At 41.3% G+C, this 22,112-nt stretch overlaps 1 protein-coding gene across 1 annotated transcript in view; it reads left to right on the plus strand.

The window, feature by feature from the left end:
- Nucleotides 1-22,112, plus strand: part of LOC127858102 (uncharacterized) — a 58,883-nt gene that overhangs the window by 26,830 nt on the left and 9,941 nt on the right. The window contains exons 6-9 of the mRNA XM_052394998.1: nt 10,187-10,381; nt 17,959-18,082; nt 18,149-18,869; nt 20,897-21,005. Of these exons, the coding sequence (XP_052250958.1) occupies nt 10,187-10,381; nt 17,959-18,082; nt 18,149-18,869; nt 20,897-21,005 (1,149 nt within the window). The remainder of the gene's footprint in view (nt 1-10,186; nt 10,382-17,958; nt 18,083-18,148; nt 18,870-20,896; nt 21,006-22,112) is intronic.

A 22,112-nucleotide genomic window follows, 5' to 3' on the forward strand; every position in this document is an offset into this window, starting at 1 on the left:
GGCCAATCTTCAAATTAATAACTAATAACCTAAATACCAAATTTTGAAGGCTTTTGCAATCGGTTTGCATCCAGATGAGACGCCACAGAACGTGGCGTCTCATCAGGATCCAAACTGTTTGCTATTCTGATAGTATTCTTTGAAAAATCGTTTGAAGAAAATGCTAATTTTAGAAATTCAGCAGACGACATTTTAGCAGATGACAAATTTCCCAGCATGCAAAGGGTTAAGAAAATGTCCACTTTAAAACCAGAGGCAGAGGTTTTATATTTTGTGTGTTAAATCATCTAGTGGTCCTCTGCAAAGATTGTTCAAATAAAGCCCATGTGTCCAAACTGGCCATGTAGTCACAAGATTTGTAAAGACTTAAATGGTAAATAACTTGAAATCTTTACTCTGAAAATTGCAAGAATCAGGGATTGAATATTTGGTATGAAACATTGTGGATTGTTGCTCTACTAAGTTTCTTTAAAACATGATGCAGGATTTCTATAGGCTTATACAGTTTATAAAATAAAAAGTCTCTGAGACCACAAGGGTTAGGCCAAAAAAAAAGGTTTACAAAAAAAATTGGGGGGGGGGGGGGGGCGGGGGTACTAAAATGGAAGGCTACTTAAGCTTTTAATAAGAAATACTATAATGTTCTTAATTAGTTGAATTCATATTGGCTTTGTTACTTTGTTATTGAGCTGAAGACAGCCGTATTGGCCTGATGCCGCAGGCTTAGGGTTAATGACAATTTTATTAATTAACTTTATAATATTATTCAGTATCAACGAAATATTCTTTCTAGACATTACATGATGCAGGAACACAATTTGACAGGTCGTGAAATTATGCAAAATTTACCCCAATAACATTCCAGCCACACTGGATCCACTACCATTGTTTTTAATAGCTTAATTACGTTACTTGATATCATATGCTATTTACTCCGATAGGATCGTAATTTATCCGGAATTTTTCATCCGAGGAATCCCACACTTTTTGAGAAACCCGTCTAGTAGGACAGAGCGGTCACATAGTGCCGTGTAGCCGCACAACCAAAACGGGACATTACCCATAATTCACTCTTATTCCGGATGGCGATATACAAAGGCCGACATTTTGTTATAAATTTAATTGTTGCTTCTGTTTCGCTGGATTCTTCTGTTTAACAGAATAAAGAAGTTTTTGTATTGTTTTAAAACATTCTTCGTATATATATCCGTGTATTTCTGTATCGTTTTGTGTATTTGTTTGTTTGTTCACGGCAAAGTATGCCTCAAACACGTGGTTCATGTGGACACACAAAGGCAGCATGGGACAACCATGGTAGCTGCCTGTCGTGTGCAGGATGTACCCAGGATAACTGCTGCCCTTTCTGTGAGCATTGGTCTGCAGATACCTGGGCCATTAAGCGTTGACCCTTCAAGAGTCGTGGACGCAACAAGAATAGTTTAGATCAAAGTAGGGAAAGTTCCGTGTGTCGGGACTTTTCACCACACGATCTTGACCATACTCCACCAGTAGCTGCCAGGCATCGGTCCCTACCCCGTGACGAAACCGGACAAAATTTGCCCGGTCCGTTCATCGGGAATGACCAGTTGAATGACTCGGCATCAGATCAACGTAGGAAAAGTTCCATGTGTCGGGACTTTTCACCACACGATCTTGACCATATGCCACCAGTAGCTGCCAGGCATCGGTCCCTACCCCGTGACGACACCGGACAAAATTTGCCCGGTCCGTTCATCGGGAATGACCATTTGACCGGTCCGGAGACTTCACCGGTCACCGGGCACCGGTCACCGGTCAACATTGACCAGTCCGGTCACTGGTCATGCTATGACCGGTCACCAGTCACCGGTCAACCGGTCACTGACCGGTCCGGTCACAGGTCATGCTATGACCGGTCCGGTCACCGGTCATTGACCGGTCCGGTCGCCGGTCATGCTGTGACCAGTTCGGTCACCGGTCATGCTGTGACCGGTCCGGTCACCGGTCAACCGGTCACCGGTCATTGACCGGTCCGGTCACCGGTCATGTAATGACCGATCCGGTCACCGGGTTTCGGTCTGTACCACAGACCGTTCCGGTCACCGTAGATGTTGACACTACCTTGTCAGTACTCCACAAAGGTAGACGCAGCCGCGTTTCTACTGTGAGTCACAGACGTAAACGTGTAGTGTCTGATGTTTCCGACTACTTCTCCACCTCGGGCTCGTCGTCGTATGACTCATCGTCTACTTCAAATAGCCCTCATCATTACCGGAGGGGACGTCGTTCACGCTCACCCGAGTGTTTCTCGGCGTAGATTGCCTCGTAAAGAGCGATCACGCCAGCGCTCGGGGAGACGTTCGATCAGGAAACATCATTCCCAGCGCCGCCGAACAGTGTCTCGGCGTCGCAGGGATAAGGGACATAGACCTTCCTCTATTAGGCGCTCTCGGACTCCTAGGTCCCCTAGTCGATCCTTCTCTGAGGAATCTATTGACACCCTTCCAGGTGTGTCGGCCTCTATGTTGGCCTCAACACACACTTCAGCCGTTCCTACAACCACTGAGCATAATTTGTATTCAAACACTAGTTTACATACATATCAGGCTCAAGGTACAGGGGTTAATCTAACCACTTCGGCTGCGTTTTCAGCCCCACGGGTCTCTTTCACATTGCATAGAAGTGTACCCTGGGCTGCCGCTACACCATCAAATCCCAATACTTTGTGGATCCAACAGTCGCCGGGAATCTTTGTCCCTTTTTCGACTGATCCTTTACCAGCGACCTCTGGTATTCAAATGAGTCTGCTGACTTGATCTCTGAGAGACCTAACTCACCAGCTATATCTTTGATGGTGCCGGAAAACGATTCTCTCATGATAGAAGCGAATGAATCTATTATTCCTTCTCCTATATCCACCGGTTTCAATCAATCCAATGCTCCCGCAGATGGTTCGATTGAGGCGGGTTCGGAGTCTAATGAGGCCGAACTTTATTATTTGGCCTCCATCAATCAGGTATACGAACTAATGTTCAATACCTTAGATGAGGACTTCTGCCCCCGCCCTTCCTTGTCTCTCACAGGATCTGCAGTTACCGTTACAGAACAGGTAGCACGCAGACGAGAGCCCGGCAGGATAAGTAAGGCTACTTCCCGAGTGGATCTACGCCTTCCTATTGGCTCTTCCACAATGGCTGTTTTCCAGTCACTTGAACCAGCCAATAAGCCTTCGCCATCTCCATGGAAAGCCCCTAAGGAGCTGACGGAGCCTAAACAGATGGATGGCGGGAAAAGTTATAAGGCCCCGGTACCAGACCCTGCTACCGGTTTGGACCTTTCCAAACTTCCGGTTCCTGATGCTGACATTAGTAAGCTGTCACTTACAATGCCTTCATCATCTACCCATACATCAGTCCCTCTTTCCCTGTTGGAAAATTGGGAGCTGAGAGAACGCCGTTCCATAGGTCTGGCTAACCAGCTAGATCTCATGGCAGCCACAGCCTGAGACTTGGTTTGGGAGCTCTCTGATTCAATCCCAGAGGAGCTCCGGGCCTTGTTGATACATCTTTCACGTACTACGCAGTGTTTATCTCACAATGCTGCGTCTTCTATGTCTGAGATGTTAAGGCTTCGGAGAGACCTCATCCTCTCTTCCTTGCCCAATAATTTCCTTTTGGAAACAGGCGTAAACTCCCTTCGAACATCTCCACTAACAGCAGAGTCTCTTTTCAGAGGGAGGATACAGTCAGCACTTACTGCTGATCGTGAAGATCAGATACATGCCTCTTTAGCTCGGAGCAACTCTGGCAGCGCCCTGTGGTTTTTAAGCGCCCTGCTTCTAAGCCCCCAGGAGCCCCACCGGCCAAGAACGCTAAAAGGGACAGTTTCCCTACTAAGCGTCCGTCTGCTCCACGTCAGCCAACTAATAGGCCTCCTTTTCAGAACAGAACAACTTCCTATCGGAAGCCTTCTGTAAAACAAAATTGGAGTAAGGGCAAACCCAATGAGGACAAGAAGTCATTTAATCCTTCTTCCGGCAAGGGTGGACCTCCTAAAGGTCAGCCCTAGGTCATACCCCTTTCTACCGCCACAACCTCTGATGCCGGAGGTACCAGTCGGGGCCAGACTTATGCACTTCGCAAATCGCTGGCTCCAAATAACTTCGGACGCGTGGGTTCATTCTCTTGTCACACAAGGCCTCACTTTTCAATTCGAAAAAAGGCCCCCACTCTCTCGCGTCCTAATAGATCTGGTATCTCCGCATCCACAACTTCCAGACTCCATTCTCGGACTCCTGGAAAAACAGGCGGTAGAAAGGGTTCACGACCCTTGTTCTCCAGGATTTTACAGTCGCCTTTTCCTTGTTCAAAAGAAAAGCGGCTCCTGGAGACCAGTCATAGACTTAAAAGTGTTCAACACGTTTCTAGTCAAACCTACTTTCAAGATGGAGACTCCTGCCTTCATTCGGCGCTCCATCAAACCCATGCAATGGGGGGTTTCCTTGGACCTGGAAGATGCATACTTCCATGTTCCTATCCATCCCAACTACCGGAAGTACCCGTGCTTCTCCTTTCGAGGCCAGGTCTACCAGTTTCGGGCGATGCCCTTTGGATTGGCCACGGCTCCACGAGTTCACCAAACTCATGGCTGCAGTGAGCGCACACCTCCGATTACACGGGGTTCAACTGCTTCAGTATTTCGACGATTGGCTCTTACACCAGCTCGATCGTCAACTGCTTCTGCTACACCTAGAGTTCTCTTGGAAGGAGCTCCTCTCTTTAGGACTCCTTCTCAATGTAACCAAGTCAGACCTCATTCCCTCTCAGGATTTCATATTCGTGGGAATGAATTTTCTGACCCACATCAATCGGGTCAGGGTCTCACCGCAACGTATATCAGACCTCCTTTTGAAGGTCAGATGGGTGCTGTCCCAATCTCATATCACAGCTCAAGATTTCCTCTCACTCAACGGTATCCTGAGCTCTGTAGCAGACTTCGTGCAGTTAGGACGTCTCTTCCTACGTCCTCTTCAGCACTATCTCTCAGCTCGATGGAAATGGTCTCCAGACAATCTGCTAACACAGATTCCCATCCTTCCGTCCTTAGTCCCCCACCTTCAATGGTGGCTAGACGAGGAGACCCTGTTGGCAGGAGTACCGCTTCTTCCCCCGCAACCGTCTTTACATCTCATAACGGATGCGAGCATGGAAGGTTGGGGCGCTCACCTGGAACCCCGCAGCCTGACATTATCAGGATTGTGGTCTCCTCAGGAGTCTCTCCTGCACATAAACAATCTCGAAATGCGAGCAGTCTTTCTAGCTGTTTCTCAATTCCAATCACATCTTCGGGACTCCTGTGTGATGGTATCGACAGACAACACATCAGTCGTGGCTTACATCCAGAAACAGGGCGGGACACACTCTCACTCCCTGTATCTGGAAACAATGAAATTACTTGTTCTTTGCAAGAGCCTAAACGTCTCTCTCTTGTCCAAACACATACTAGGTCGTCTCAACGCCCTGGCGGACGGTTTGTCTCGCTAACCCCAGTTACTTCCATCGGAGTGGACACTTCATCAGGAAGTGGCCAATCAGATATTCATCACATTCGGTTATCCACTGGTCGACCTGTTTGCGACCAGAGACAACCACAGACTTCCTCTGTATGTGAGTCCAGCGTACGAACCAGCAGCGTGGGCGGTAGACGCGCTTTCGTTCGATTGGGATCAACTGGACGCTTACGCTTATCCCCCACCCATTCTAATTCCCCAAATCTAAGGGAAAATCAGGGTGAGCTCTTGCCGGATCCTCCTGATAGCCCCTTGGTGGCCCAGGAGATCCTGGTTCAACGACCTTCTTGGTCTCCAGTGCGAATTTCCCAGGGAACTCCCGGGCATATATTAATCATACCCCACTCTCTGACGTGCTTCAAGCTGCTTTCTGGAGGAATCAGACTACTTTTTCATCTTTTTATCTTCGTTTTCTCTGGAGTGCCAACAGGACAACTTGTATTTGTTGGGCCCCCTTGTGGTTGCACAAACGGTAGTATCTTCTACGGCATAGGTATATTACGCTTATCCGTGAATTAAGTTAATACCGTAATAACGAAGATTAGCTGAGAACCCGAGATATGGGTTCCGCTGTGATGGGGAGATTTTCGCGAACCTTCCCGCCTCAGCTGCAAATTCAGCATATGATATCAGGTAACGTAATTAAGCTATTAAAACAAATTTTTCTAGTAAAATTCATTTTAATTAGCAATTACTTACCTGATATCGGTAAGTCCCACCTCCCACCCCGCTCTTCGTCTAATATTTCATATTTTTTATTGGAATAAGAGTGGATTATGGGTAATGTCCCGTTTTGGTTGTGCGGCTACACGGCACTGTGACCGCTCTGTCCTACTAGACGGGTTTCTCAAAAAGTGTGGGATTCCTCGGACGAAAAATTCCGGATAAATTACGATCCTATTGGAGTAAATAGCATATGATATCAGGTAAGTAATTACTAATTAAAATGAATTTTACTAGAAAAATTTGTTTTAATACAACTCAGAAAGACAATAAGGATTGAAAACTTACTTATTGCCATTAGGAATTGCATTTGTAATGTATATATCCTCCATGATTATGAATTAGTTTTGCTTCCGAGGCTTGATAATTGTTGATAGTAGCGTTGTTATTTATGTACGCTCAAATATTGAACCTTACTGTTGTGGTTACACTGCACTATTCTTATTCTAACCTTGAGCTGAACATATTAGGGGCTGAGTACTTTAAGCATATTTGTAAAGGTTTAAACTTATGCACCAAAACTAAGCATACAACTTCAAAATGGCGTCCACAATTATCGAAATTTTAGATTCTCATATAAGGCCGAGTTTTTCCTGGTTTCTGATTGGCTGAATCTTGTATTGGCCGACCTTTTTCCCTATTGGCCGTGTTTTTTTCCATATTGGCCGCCTTTTTCCTCGTATAAGGCAAGTTTCGTGCTTTATTGGCGAGGCTCAACTTGTATTGGGCGAACAAATTGAACACATTCTTGTCTAATATTATAAAGTTAATTAATAAATGTATATATATGCTTTGTTTGCTTGATATAACATCTTATATGAACGGAAATGAAAATGAAAATTGGTGACCCCAATAAAATGTTTAGGGTGGGCACCGATTCGGGAGACACGGTCGGGCGACCCAAAACGGACCTATTTTTTTGTTTGGCCTTAGAGGCGGTACAAAGTTTGTTAAAATAATTCCCCACTGGTCAAAATTGTCCCTGTTTTAATCGTTATGTTACCAACATTTTCACATGATTTAGACTTATATGGTAAATAACTTTATAAATCTTCAATTAATCGCAAGGGTAAGGTATTTAATATTTGGTGTAAAACTTATTCTTATGGTCATCTACAAATATTGATTGAATCATACCCCCTGATTTAATACTTACCACAACCCAGGGTCACATAATTTAAATAGACCGATATTTTTAACCAGGTTTTCCGAAGGAAAAAACTGGTTATTAGATTGGCGAATGCGGGCGGGCTGGCGGGCTGGCTGGCTGGCTGGCGGGCTGGCGGAATAAGCTTGTCCGGGCCATAACTATGTCGTTCATTGTCAGATTTTAAAATCATTTGGCATATTTGTTCACCATCATTGGACGGTGTGTCGCGCGAAATAATTACGTCGATATCTCCAAGGTCAAGGTCACACTTTGAGTTCAAAGGTCAAAAATGGCCATAAATGAGCTTGTCCGAGCCATAACTATGTCGTTCATCGTCAGATTTTAAAATCATTTGGCACATTTGTTCACCATCATTGGACGGTGTGTCGCGCGAAATAATTACGTCGATATCTCCAAGGTCAAGGTCACACTTTGAGTGAAAAGGTAAAAAATGGCCATAAATGAGCTTGTCCTGGCCATAACTATGTCATTCATTGTGAGATTTTAAAATCATTTGGCACATTTGTTCACCATCATGGGACGGTGTGTCCCACGAAAGAATCACGTCAATATCTCCAATGTCAAAGTCGCCACGACTAAAAATAGATTTAAAAAAAAAAAAAACTTACAAAGGGGGTTAATTTTTTTTGGTCATTTCAAAAGTTCAGTTTGAGTTTTCTCCCTTTATCAGATTTTTTTTTCACAATGAAAACCTGGTTTTGTGACAATTTTGTCCCTTGTTAAACTTTAGCTTTAAGAGGTCCCCATGGTGTAATGGATAAGGTGTTTGCCTAGCAACTGGGAGGTCATGGGTTCGATCCCAACTGTGGGAGCGTTCTTTAGATCTCCTTCAAAGACACCAAGTACTGGTTCTAGGCATAGGAAACGGACTTGAGAGCGTTTCAATAAGCCTGAGACTTCCGATGCAAAAGAACTAAAATACAACTTAACTTAAATATATCGAAAACAAAAACAAGCAGACAGGAAGCTGTAATGTTTGGCATGTAACACCATACAAAGGACTTTTTGTGTGAACAAGACCTTGTGGTCAAAATAGGCCCTGTCTCAGAATATAGGGGCGAACTGGTTTAAATTGAATGTATATGGGGTATGTGATATTAGATTTTGGGCCTCAGCAAAGATTGTTTGATACTTCCCACATCCCACATAGGTGAGCAATCTATAGCCGTTTTTGCCCTTTATTTATTATGCTCCCCATATATTTATATGAGGAGCATATAGTTGCCAGTTTGTCCTTCCGTACTTCCGTACTTTTGTACTTCTGTACTTCTGTACTGCCGTACTTCCGTACTTCCTTCCGTAACACTTTTGTTAAAGTTTCTCATAGCGCCTTCAATATTTTACCAATCTCTAACATATTTGGCATGTAGGTACCTTGCATGGACCTCTACCTTATGATGAGGTTTGAGGTCACTGAGGTCAATGTCGAGGTCACCGAGGCTAATAATAGATTTTCCGTCACACTTTTGTTACAGTTTCTCATAGCGCCTTCAATATTTAACCGATCTCTTCCATATTAAGCATGTAGGTACCTTGCATGGACCTCTACCTTTTGATGAGATTTTGAGGTCACTGGGGTCAAGGTCAAGGTTACTGAGGCTAATAATAGATTTTTCCGTCACATTTTTGTTACAGTTTCTCGTAGCGCCTTCAATATTTTACCCATTTCTAACATATTTGGCATATAGGTACCTTGCATGGACCTCCACCTTTTGATGAGGTTTGAGGTCACTGGGATCAAGGTCACCATGGCTAATAATAAATTTTCTGTCACACTTTTGTTACAGTTTCTCATAGCGCCTTTAATATTTCACCGATCTCTTCAATATTTAGCATGTAGGTACCTTGCTCGGACCTCTACCGTTTGATAAGGTTTGAGGTCACTGTGGTGAAGGTCACCAATGATAATACTATATTTTCTTAAGGTCACACTTTGGTAACAGTTTCTCATAGCGCCTTCAATGTTTGACCGATCTCTTATATATGTGGCATGTAGGTACCTTGCATGGTTCACCTTTTGATAGGGTTTGAGGTCACTGGGGTCAAGGTCACCGAGGCTAATAATATATTTTCTCAAGGTCACACTTTCTTTTCCACACAATTAACCCATATATCGACAAAGCATCATTGGGGAGCATCCATCAGGTTTACTGATATCCTTGTTTTAACCCTATTTTTGTAAGCTTGATCGCATTGAAAGCCTAAGGCTTATTGAAATGCTCTCGAGTCCATTTCTTGGGACTAAGAACCATTTCTTGTGATTTTTGAGGGAAGAAAGAAAGAATGCTCCCACGATGGGGATGGAACCCTTGACCACCCGATCACAAGACAGACAAAATATCCACTACACCACAAGATGTTTGTCACAAGACAGACAAAATATCCACTACACCACAAGATGTTTGTCACAAGACAGACACAATATCCACTACACCGCAAGATGTTTGTCACAAGACAGACAAAATATCCACTACACCACAAGATGTTTGTCACAAGACAGACAAAATATCCACTACACCACAAGATGTTTGTCACAAGACAGACAAAATATCCACTACACCACAAGATGTTTGTCACAAGACAGACAAAATATCCACTACACCACAAGATGTTTGTCACAAGACAGACAAAATATCCACTACACCACAAGATGTTTGTTTAATATTTATTTGTATTTATTCTGCAAAATGTTCAAAAAGCCATTCTGGTAAATGTAATAAATTTGTGCAATATTGTACATTCAGGTGAAAAGTACGAAGAACATGCTCGAAATGGGAACAGACATGTTACCATTGGACATGTGTAACAAGATAGATGATCAGATAATCACATATCTAAAAAAGGTCTTAGACGGTTACCAAACTCCAATTCATTGTGAAGGTAGAATCAAAACCGAGAACAGCGGTCAGCGAAATGGCCAAATTGATCATTGTCTACAGGTAATCGCTGTTCTCTGATCACCACTTTTTAGATGGTTTTGTCAGTTTGTAGTATTGATTTGTTGTTACCCCACCCAGTCGTTTGCACATAGTGTAAAAAAGGCTTATTAACAATTAGCATAATAACATAAATAGCTTCTGTTAAATAATACAGAATAATAAATTGATTGAATGTCATACCTGTTTTTATGCCCCGTTTTGAAGAAAAGGGGGTATATAGTTTCGCACTGTCCGTCTGTCAGTCTGTCTGTCTGTCAGTCAGTCTGTCAGTCTGTCACACTTCGTGTCCGCTCTCTAATTCAAATAGTTTTCATCCGATCTTTACCAAACTTGGTCAGAAATTGTATCTAGACAATATCTAGGTCAAGTTTGAATATGGGTCATGGCGGGTTAAAAACTAGGTCACGGGGTCACTTAGTGCATTTCAATAACCACTTTTCGTGTCCGCTCTCTCTTATTCAAATATTTTTCATCCGATCTTTACCAAACTTGGTCAGAAGTTGTATCTAGACAATATCTAGGTCAAGTTCGAATATGGGTCATGCCGGGTCAAAAACTAGGTCACGGGGTCACTTAGTGCATTTCAACAACTTCTATCAAAGCGTTTATTGGGGGCATATGTCATCCTATGAAGACAGCTCTCGTTTAACTAAATCTTTGTCTTTATTAAAGATAGTATTGGTGTTTACTCATGCATCTTGTTCAATCAGAAATGATCCCAGCCAACCATTTCTACCTTTAATATCATTGAGACCTAACTCACTGGCATACTTCTTTGCTATTTCATGAATCATTAGTCCAGAAACATTAACCATAGGAGCGGTAGCCTTGGTGAACTACTGAAAAACCAGATTGTTCAACCCACTGTATTCCCTGTCCAAGTTTGGACGCTTCAAACTCTTATTTCCATTCCACTCATACTCCTCCATTATTTCTGCCTTACACTTAAGCACACTCTGCACTTGCGTACGTCCAACACAGAGCCCCCATTGCTATCACACACGAACTTGTTCCAGATTAAAACAGTTTCAAATACTTGACTCTCCTCTAACGTGAGGAATTTGCATTTACAACTCATTGTTAAACCATGATGTATAATTCCGATTGCTTGTAAAATTGACGTGTACGCTAGAAAGCTCTTTTAAATAATGATCCGAAAATGTTATTTTCAAATTCATATAATTATAGTGCTGATATTTTTACCTCAAGGTTGTAAGTACAATGGACTACAATGTTATCTTTTAATTAGCAATAATTACTTTAAAAGTGTTACAAACTCTGACATATTTTATTTTGAACATATGCCCCATAATTATCCCTAAAAAAACAAACCTTCTCAACACCCTTTTATTAGCTCATCTATTTTTTGAAAAAAAAAATGAGCTATTGTTATCACCTTGGCGTCGGCGTCCGGTTAAGTTTTGCGTTTAGGTCCACTTTTCTCATAAAGTATCAATGCTATTGCATTCAAACTTGGTACACTTACTAACTATCATAAGGGAACTGTGCAGGAAAAGTTATGTAACTCTGACTTGCATTTCGACAGAATTATGTGCCCTTTTTATACTTAGAAATTTGAAAGTTTGTTTAAGTTTTGTGTTTAGGTCCACTTTAGTCCTAAAGTATCAAAGCTTTTGCTTTCATAACTGCAACACTTACTAACTATCATAAGGGGACTGTGCAGGCAAAGTTATGTAACTCTGACTGGCATTTTGACGGAATTATGGGCCCTTTATACTTAGAAAATTGAAATTTTGGTTAAGTTTTGTGTTTTGGTCCACTTTACCCCTAAAGTATCATAGATATTGCTTTCATACTTGGAACACTCGCAAACTATCATAAGCGGACAGTAAAGGACAAGATGCAACTCTGGTTGTCATTTGTACAGACTTATGGCCCTTTTTTGAATATATGGTTAAATTTTGTGTTTAGATCCACTTTACTTCTAAAGTATCAAGGCTATTGTTTTCAAACTTCAAATACTTTCATGCTATCATGAGGGTACTGTACCTGCCAAGTTGAATTTTACCTTAACCTTTAAATGACCTTGACTCTCAAGGTCAAATTATTAAATTTTGCTAAAATTGCCATAATTTCTTTATTTTTGATTAGATTTGATTGATACTTTGATAAAACGACACTTACCTGACATACCACAATAGACTCCACCCAAACCATCCCCCACGCCCCCCCGAATCCCCCACTCCCCCCAAAAAAGTTTTTTTTTTTTTTTTAAAGATCATCTAATAAATGACCACCACACCCTCACACTATACCCCACCCCACCCCCCACCCCCCAAAAATTAAGTTTTTTTTTTTTTTTTTCTCTTTTTGTTTGATTTTTGGAAGATTATGTAATAAAAGACCACACCCCCACACTATACACCCTCTCCACTCCACCCCTCCCTCCTTTGTGATTGATATTGAGATAGGTCCCTTCACCTTTAAAAAGAAAAATAGATGAGCGGTCTGCACCGGCATAGGGGTGCTCTTGTTTGTTTTCTGGCAGCTGGCCACTTTTATGATATTAAAGGCAGTTACCTCAATCAGATTATTTACGCGCAAAATAGACACACAAAACACGCTATGACATGAGGAGAAAAAGACAGCAACAATTTGTCTGTTTACTTTTTGCAACTCGAAACGACTGACTCGTGACTGTTGTTCTTGGTTAAAAAATCACTTTTGAGGGAAACATTCTGTCTGTTGGAGGTTATGGATAGTTGACCATTATTATGCCCCTCTTCGAAGAAGAAGGGGAATAATGTTTTGCTGGAGGTCGGTCTGTCGGAAGACCATTTAGTTTCCAATCAATAACTCGTCAATGAATTGACTGATTGGATTGATACTTCACTTATGGATTGGCCTTGAACAGTAGATGACCCCTATTGAAATTGGGTCACTAGGTCAAAGGTCAAGGTCACTCACACTGTATATTGTTAAACTGGATGTCGGTCAGTCTGTCTGGCGGTAGACCATTTTGTTTCTGATCAATAACTCGTCAATGAATTGACATATTGGCTTAATACTTCACATGTGCATTGGCCTTGGACTGTAGATGACCCCTATTGAAGTTGGGGTCACTAGGTCAACGGTCAAGGTCATTATCACACTAAGTATGAAAATTGTTTCCGATTAATAACTTGTCAACCAATTGACCGATTGGATTGATACTTTACATGTGAATCGGCCTTCGACATTAGATGACCCCTATTGAAATTTTGGTCACTAGGTCAAAGGTCAAGGTCACTATCACACTAAGTGTGAAAATTGTTAACAAATAAATACCCCGTCAACGAATTGGCCGATTGAATTGATACTAAACATGTGCATTGACCTTGTACAATAGATTACCCCTATTGAAATTGAGGTCACTAGGTCAAAGTTCAAGGTCACATTAAGGGTAAAATCGTTTCCGATCAATAACTTGTCAATGAATTGACCGATTGGCTTGATTCTTCACATGCCCATTGGCCTTAGACAGTAGATGACCCCTATTGAAATTGGGGTCACTAGGTCAAAGCCCTGTTTGGGGGGCGGCATATGTCTCGGACCTCGAAACTCTGGTTCTCAAGTGTAATGTATAGTGATTTTTGTCAGGGGGGGGGGGGAGTGATTCAGACTAACCATTGTCTGCAGTTAACTGTTGTTCTCATTTGACCGCTAGGTCAGCTCTATCTGCAATATAAATGGAGAAGGGATCATTAAAAGTTGGAATATCAATAAAATCTATGACATTCCATTCTGAAAATGCCAGTTCTGTCATAATGTGGCATATTTTGTATGAAGTTGTGAAAATTTCATCTTTATGTGTGAAGTAACTAAATTGATGCAAAGAATAATGTACTATAAGATTAAATAAGCCCCCTGTTAATTGATTGCTATATTTTCCGACTAATATAGAATAAAACTTTTATTAAATATTTGTAATGCAGGCCTTGAAAAAATCCACTCGTTGGCTTGAATTTGCAAACTTGTGAAGTTGAACGTCGGTCGAGTTAGGTTTTTTGGAAATAGTTATCCAATGCCTTAATACCTGCAACGCCGAAAGAAAGTGTAAACAAGTTGCCAAAAGATCAAAATACGCTACACAAAGAAACTGAACTTTCATTTTCACAATGTCAATGACGTAACTGGCACAGTATAAAAATCATTGAATTTTGCGGCGCGGAATGTGCCATTTGTGGATAAGCTGCCTGAAATCTGATTGCTTATGATAGTATTTATAAAAAGACTGTTATATTAGTCTTTCTGTAAATATTTGAAATTAATTTTGGTATGTTTGTATCAATCAATTGAATTTGTACACAGTTGTAGGTCTATTTTACAAACTGTTTGAGTCTCTTGGACGTATGATAATCCCCATATACGCTGTTATTTAATACACATGACATACACGTCTTGACAGGAAATCCAGTCTGGTCATTCGTAATACTGTGCCAAAATTAAGTCAACTCTGCTCACGAGCTACTGTCTCATAATGGCTCAGGGAGTGGAAATTAGGATTACTTGTTGATTGGTCCTTATTTATGAATGTGAAAAGTGCCCAATGCAGGCATATAGCTGTACTTGATTTACAAGTGTCCAAAATTCATTGTATACATGTTCTTCCTTAAAATGGCAAACGTTTGTATTTATAAAATTCTTAAACACACTTATTGTTAAGAATGGCCATATTTTGCTTTTGAACATAGAAAAAGTGATTATATTGGATTATTACGCCATGAATAGAGTCGGAAAATATATGCATCCAGTGGTCGACCAGAGGGTCTATAAAAATCTTTTAGCTAGGTATGTATTCGAGAATCTTTGGATTTTTTTAATAGGAAAACTTTTCATAATTATGATTTCGTTTTTAGCTCGACTATTATATATGAAATATATATAGTGGAGCTATCCTATTCACCACGGTGTCGGCGTTAGCGTTCGCGTTCCAGTAAGCGTGCAAATGTTAAAGTTTGCGTACTACCCCAAATATTTTCAATGTCCCTTGACATATTGCTTTCATATTTTGCATACTTCTTAACCAACATGACCCCAACCTATAAATAAGAGCAGACAACTCTATCAAGCATTTTGACAGAATTATTGCCCCTTTTATACTTAGAATATGCATATCATTGATAAATCTATGTTAAAGTTTGCTTACTACCCCAAATATTTTCAATGTCCTTGACATATTGCTTTCATATTTTGCATACTTCTTAACCAACATGACCCCAACCTATAGACAAGAGCAGACAACTCTATCAAGCATTTTGTAAGAATTATTGCCCCTTTTATACTTAGAATATGCATATTATTGATAAATCTATGTTAAAGTTTGCGTACTACCACAAATATTTTCAATGTCCCTTGACATATTGCTTTCATATTTTGCATACTTCTTTACCAACATAACCCCAATCTATAAACAAGAGCAGACAACTCTATCAAGCATTTTGACAGAATTATTGCCCCTTTTATACTTAGAATATGCATATTATTGATAAATCTATGTTAAAGTTTGCGTACTACCCCAAATATTTTCTATGTCCCTTGACATATTGCTTTCATATTTTGCATATTTCTTTACCAACATAACCCCAACCTATAGACAAGAGCAGACAACTCTATCAAGCATTTTGACAAAATTATTGCCCCTTTTATACTTAGAATATGCATATTACTGATAAATCTATGTTAAAGTTTGCGTACTACCCCAAATATTTTCAATGTCCCTTGACATATTGCTTTCATATTTTGCATACTCGTTAACCAACATAACCCCAACCTATAAACAAGAGCAGACAACTCTATCAAGCATTTTGTAACAATTATGGCCCTTTTTTCACTTCTTTACCAACATGACCCCAATCTATAAACAAGAGCAGACACTGTATCAAGCATTTTGTAAGAAGTATGGCCCTTTTTCCATTTACAATATACATTTTACTTTAGTTACATTGCCATAACTTCGTTATTTATGATCAGATTTTATTAATACTTTGACAAAACAACACGTACCTAAATACCACAATGGATTTTACCCAAACAATAGCCCACACCCCAAATAAATATTTGTTTCATTGTTTTTATTTTTGAAAGATCATCTAATAAATTATTGAATATGAACAATTTCCCCATAATGGCTTACGTTATACTGTCAAGCACTCGAAAAGTCGAGCGCGCTGTCCTCTGACAGCTCTTGTTTAGCTCACCTGATTGCTCAGGTTAGCTTTTGTGACCGGTCTTTGTCCGTCGTCTGTCCGACAGTCCGTCCGTCCACATTTGTTCGTAAACACTCTAGAAGCCACATTTATTGTCCGATCTTCATGAAACTTGGTCAGAAGCTTTGTCCAATGAAATCTCGGTCGAATTTGAAACTGGGTCGTGTCGGGTCAAAAACTAGGTTACTAGGTTAAAAAAAGGAAAAAAAAATGTTAACACTGTAGAAGTCACATTTCATGCCCAATCTTCATGAAACTTTGTCAAAATGTTTGTCTTAATGATATGTTGGTTGAGTTTAAAAGTGGTTCCGGTCCGTTGAAAAACATGGCCGCCAGTGGGTGGGGCAGTTTTCCTTATTTGGCTATAGAGATAACTCGTAAACACTCTAGAGGCCACATTTTTTGTCCGATCTTCATGAAACTTGGTCAGAAGATTTGTCTCAATGATATCTTGAGTTGGAAACTGGGTCAGGCTGGGTCAAAAACTAGGTCACTAGGTCAAAAAAAGACAAATCTTGTACACACTGTAGAAGTCACATTTCATTCCCAATCTTCATGTAACTTTGTCAAAATGTTTGTCTTAATGATTTGTTGGTTGAGTTCAAAAGTGGTTCTGGTCCGTTGAAAAACATGGCCACCAGTGGGCGGGGCAGTTTTCCTTATTTGGCTATAGTGAAACCTTGTAAACACACTAGAAGTTACAATTTTTGCCCAATTATCATGAAAGTTGGACAAAACATTGGTTTTATTGATATCTCGGACAAGTTCGAAAATGGTCCAGATCGGTGAAAAACATGGCCGCCAGTGGGCGGGGCTTTTTTCTCTATATCAATATAGTGAAAACATGTGAACACTCTAGAAGTCACATTTTTGGCCCAATTTCCATGAAATTTTGTCAGAACATTTGTTTCCTTGATACGAGAGTTGAGTTAAAAAATGGAATGGACAGTAGATGACCGCTAATGAAATTGGGGTCAATTAGTCAAACGTCTAGCTCACTGTCAGAATAAGTGTGAAAATCGTTTCTAATCATTAACTCGTCAACAAATAGATCGATAGGCTTGATACTTCACATGTTCATTGGCCTGAGACAGTAGATGAACCCTATTGAAATTGGGGTCACTATGTCAAAGGTCAAGATGACTGTTGCAATAAGTGTGAAAATCGTTTGATAACAATAACTCGTCAACTAATTGACCGATTGGCATGTGTGTTAAATTTGTCCCAAGTTAGCCTGTGCAGTCCTCATAAACAAAATACAATAGCAGCGGACTGCACAGGCTAATCCAGGGCGACACTTTGCGCATATACATTAAGCCTGTTTTCCCCAAGAAATGCTCGAATGCTAATGCTGGTCTATGATTGCAGATGGCTGAAGACAAATTGAAGAAGAGTTGCAATTACCAGTCAAGTGACAGTGGCAGACCTGGGAGAGCTGAGCATGTAGTGGTGGAACCAAGGATTGGGAACCAGTCAAGTGACAGTGGCAGACCTGGGAGAGCTTAGCATGTAGTGGTGGAACCAAGGATTGGGAACCAGTCAAGTGACAGTGAGAAACCTGGGAGAGCTGAGCATGTAGTGGTGGAACCAAGGGTTGGGAACCAGTCAAGTGACAGTGGCAGACCTGGGAGAGCTGAGCATGTAGTGGTGGAACCAAGGATTGGGAACCAGTCAAGTGACAGTGGCAGACCTGGGAGAGCTGAGCATGTAGTGGTGGAACCAAGGGTTGGGAACCAGTCAAGTGACAGTAGGAAACCTGGGAGAGCTGAGCATGTAGTGGTGGAACCAAGGGTTGGGAACCAGTCAAGTGACAGTGGCAGACCTGGGAGAGCTGAGCATGTAGTGGTGGAACCAAGGATTGGGAACCAGTCAAGTGACAGTGGCAGACCTGGGGGAGCTGAGCATGTAGTGGTGGAACCAAGGATTGGGAACCAGTCAAGTGACAGTGGCAGACCTGGGAGAGCTGAGCATGTAGTGGTGGAACCAAGGATTGGGAACCAGTCAAGTGACAGTGAGAAACCTGGGAGAGCTGAGCATGTAGTGGTGGAACCAAGGGTTGGGAACCAGTCAAGTGACAGTGGCAGACCTGGGAGAGCTGAGCATGTAGTGGTGGAACCAAGGATTGGGAACCAGTCAAGTGACAGTGGCAGACCTGGGAGAGCTGAGCATGTAGTGGTGGAACCAAGGGTTGGGAACATGTCTGAGGAACCCTGGGGCTGGCACATACCTGATGAGCCCTTGGGTGGAGACACAAACCAAGAGTTCTTTTCACCTGTCAGGTATGGGAACACTATCTGAGGTTTTTCAGCCTTTTTTGGCCGGTAACTAATTTCAAACAACTCAAACATTGGCAAAACCACAGAAGTCAAGAAAACAAAAACCATTTATGATAATGGAAAGTGCCAGGCAAGTTCATGCATATGAACATATAAGGTGGCAGTATGTTTAGAGTTATGTTTTACAGAAATGCAAAATTGCAATAATATGAAAGGGGGTTGTTTTCAAAACATATTTATGCTTTCTAGTAAAGATTTCATTTAACATAGTATATAAACTTCTGTGGTTTAACTGAAAGGAGGACTGTAACTAGTCATTTAAATTTGATCATGAAATCTCCAAGTTGAGATTTTTGACAGATCCGGTATTTGCCATTAACAGTTTAAACCCTCCTTAGCTATTGTTAACAGATATTTTTATGCCCCCGGATTGAATGATCGGGGGTATATTGTTTTTGGCCTGTCTGTCACTCTGTCCCAAAACTTTAACCTTGGTCATAACTTTTGCAATATTGAAGATAGCAACTTGATATTTGGCATGCATGTGTACCTCATGGAACTGCACATTTCGAATGGTGAAAGGTCAAGGTCAAGGTTAAAGGTCAAATATATGGCTTCAAAGCGCAGTAGGGGGCATTGTGTTTCACAAACACAGCCTTTATTTATTAATCTTTAATCACAAACATTACCATATGAGCTTTGGAAAATAACAAACTTAATGAAAGCGTTCTCTTGATTAAAAAAGAGCAACTTCTAAACATGTGATTTCCAATGGGCGTTGATTGGATAATATGTGCCTTGCTCTGGGAAAACTGGGCTAAATGCATGTGGGTAAAGTGTCATCCCTGATAAGCCTGTGCAGTCCGCATAGAAAACTGGGCTAAATGCATGTGGGTAAAGTGTCGTCCGCGATAAGCCTATGCAGTCCGCATAGAAAACTGGGCTAAATGCATGTGGGTAAAGTGTTGTCCCCAATAAGCCTGCGCAGTCTGCATAGAAAACTGGGCTAAATGCATGTGGGTAAAGTGTTGTCCCCAATAAGCCTGCGCAGTCTGCATAGAAAACTGGGCTAAATGCATGTGGGTAAAGTGTCATCCCTGATAAGCCTGTGCAGTCCAGAAAACTGGGCTCAATGCATGTGGGTAAAGTGTCGTACCTGATAAATCTGTGCAGTCCGCATAGAAAACTGGGCTAAATGCATGTGGGTAAAGTGTCGTCCCTGATAAACCTGTGCAGTCCGCATAGAAAACTGGGCTCAATGCATGTGGGTAAAGTGTCGTCCCCGATAAACCTGTGCTGTCTGCATAGAAAACTGGGCTAAATGCATGTGGGTAAAGTGTCGTCCCCGATAAGCCTGTGTAGTCCGCATAGAAAACTGGGCTAAATGCATGTGGGTAAAGTGTCGTTCCTGATAAGCACGTGCAGTCCGCATAGAAAACTGGGCTAAATGCATGTGGGTAAAGTGTCGTCCCCGATAAGCATGTGCAGTCCGCATAGAAAACTGGGCTAAATGCATGTGGGTAAAGTGTCGTCCCTGATAAGCCTGTGCAGTACGCATAGAAAACTGGGCTAAATGCATGTGGGTAAAGTGTCGTCCCCGATAAGCCTGTGCAGTCCGCATAGAAAACTGGGCTAAATGCATGTGGGTAAAGTGTCGTCCCCGATAAGACTGTGCAGTCTGCATAGAATGATCAGGTACGACACTTTCAGTCTAAAACGGATTTCTGGTTTGAAGAGACTTTCTTTAAACGAAAAATTCCATAAAAGCGGATAGTGTCGTTCTTGAATAGTCTGTGCCGACTAAACAGGCATGTGCACAGGCTAATTAGGGATGAAGCTTTCAAACTGAGACTTCCTTTAAACAAAACAATCCATAAACACAGAAAATGTTCTCCCAGATTAGCATGTGCAGACTGCACAGACCTTGGAAGAATCTTTATGCTCATGCATTTAGACTGGTTTTCGCAGGCAAGGCGTAACCTTTGTTTTCATACAACATGCCTGTTATTGTTTATCTGGCTCCTCTGCAGAAAGAAGATGCGGTGTCAGAAAGTCCAGAAAGCTCTGGTAGAGCCGGAATCTGATGCTGAGACGGTCATCATGGAGGAAGAAGGCGGGCTGACGCGAGAGTGGACAAAGGTAGGGTTGTGTTGTGTGTGTGAATATTAGAGCAGACTTGACGTGAGTATTGTCTCATGAATTCTGTGGAAAAACAACGATACCGATAATAACACTTAGCAAGTTTTCATAAAATTAGTTGAATGGAATATAAGTGTTACACATGTCAGTGGATTTATAAATTGTTTTCTGTTTGAGAAGTACAGTACTTCAGGCATTTAAAATCTGTTAGCTTCATGCACAGCTTATTGGTGAATGATCGCTTCCCAAATAACTGATCACTCTTCCCAATTAACAATATTCGTTCATATAAGGCTAATTCCATAACTACAACACTCTTCTTTATGGGGCAAAAGGCTCCAATTAAGAGCATCTGATAAATTGATTTGTTAGTTCAATTTATTTATTTTATTTACTTGCATAAGTGCATCAAGCATATGAAAATAATTCTCAACAATGAGTTCAGTTTGTTTCATATAAGTTGCTCATGTCACGAAATGAGGGTTTTTATTTCAGCTATAAAAGTCCTAAAAGTTTTTTTGATCTAAGTGAGCCGTTTTGGTCCAGTTCTAACCTTCCAGCCCCAACTCTTGTCTTTTTGTGGCTCTTTTTGTCAGCTTCCATGCTTCCATATTGATTCCATGTCTTTCTTTCTATTTCCAAGGTATAGTAAATTCATGCTGTGAATTACAGCCTTGTACTGGGATAATTGTGCTTACTGCATGTGCATAAAATGTCATCCCAGATTAGCCTGTGCAGTCCCCACAGGCTAATAAGTGACCAAACTGTATGCCTACTCGGGATTAAAAGAGACTTCCTTTAAGCCAAAATTCAATAAAATCAGACAGTGCTGTCCCTGATTTGCCTATGCAGACTGCACAGGCTTATCTGGGATGACACTTTAAACACATTCATTAAGTCCAGTTTTCTAAGAGCAAGGCTCATTATATTTCAGGACACACTGGAGATGTTAACTGCCACCATTATATTTCAGGACACACGGGAGATGTTAACTGCCACCATTATATTTCAGGACACACTGGAGATGTTAACTGCCACCATTATATTTCAGGACACACGGGAGATGTTAACTGCCACCATTATATTTCAGGACACACTGGAGATGTT

The sequence above is a fragment of the Dreissena polymorpha genome, chromosome 14, assembly GCF_020536995.1.
Source record: "Dreissena polymorpha isolate Duluth1 chromosome 14, UMN_Dpol_1.0, whole genome shotgun sequence".
NCBI lineage: Eukaryota > Metazoa > Mollusca > Bivalvia > Myida > Dreissenidae > Dreissena > Dreissena polymorpha.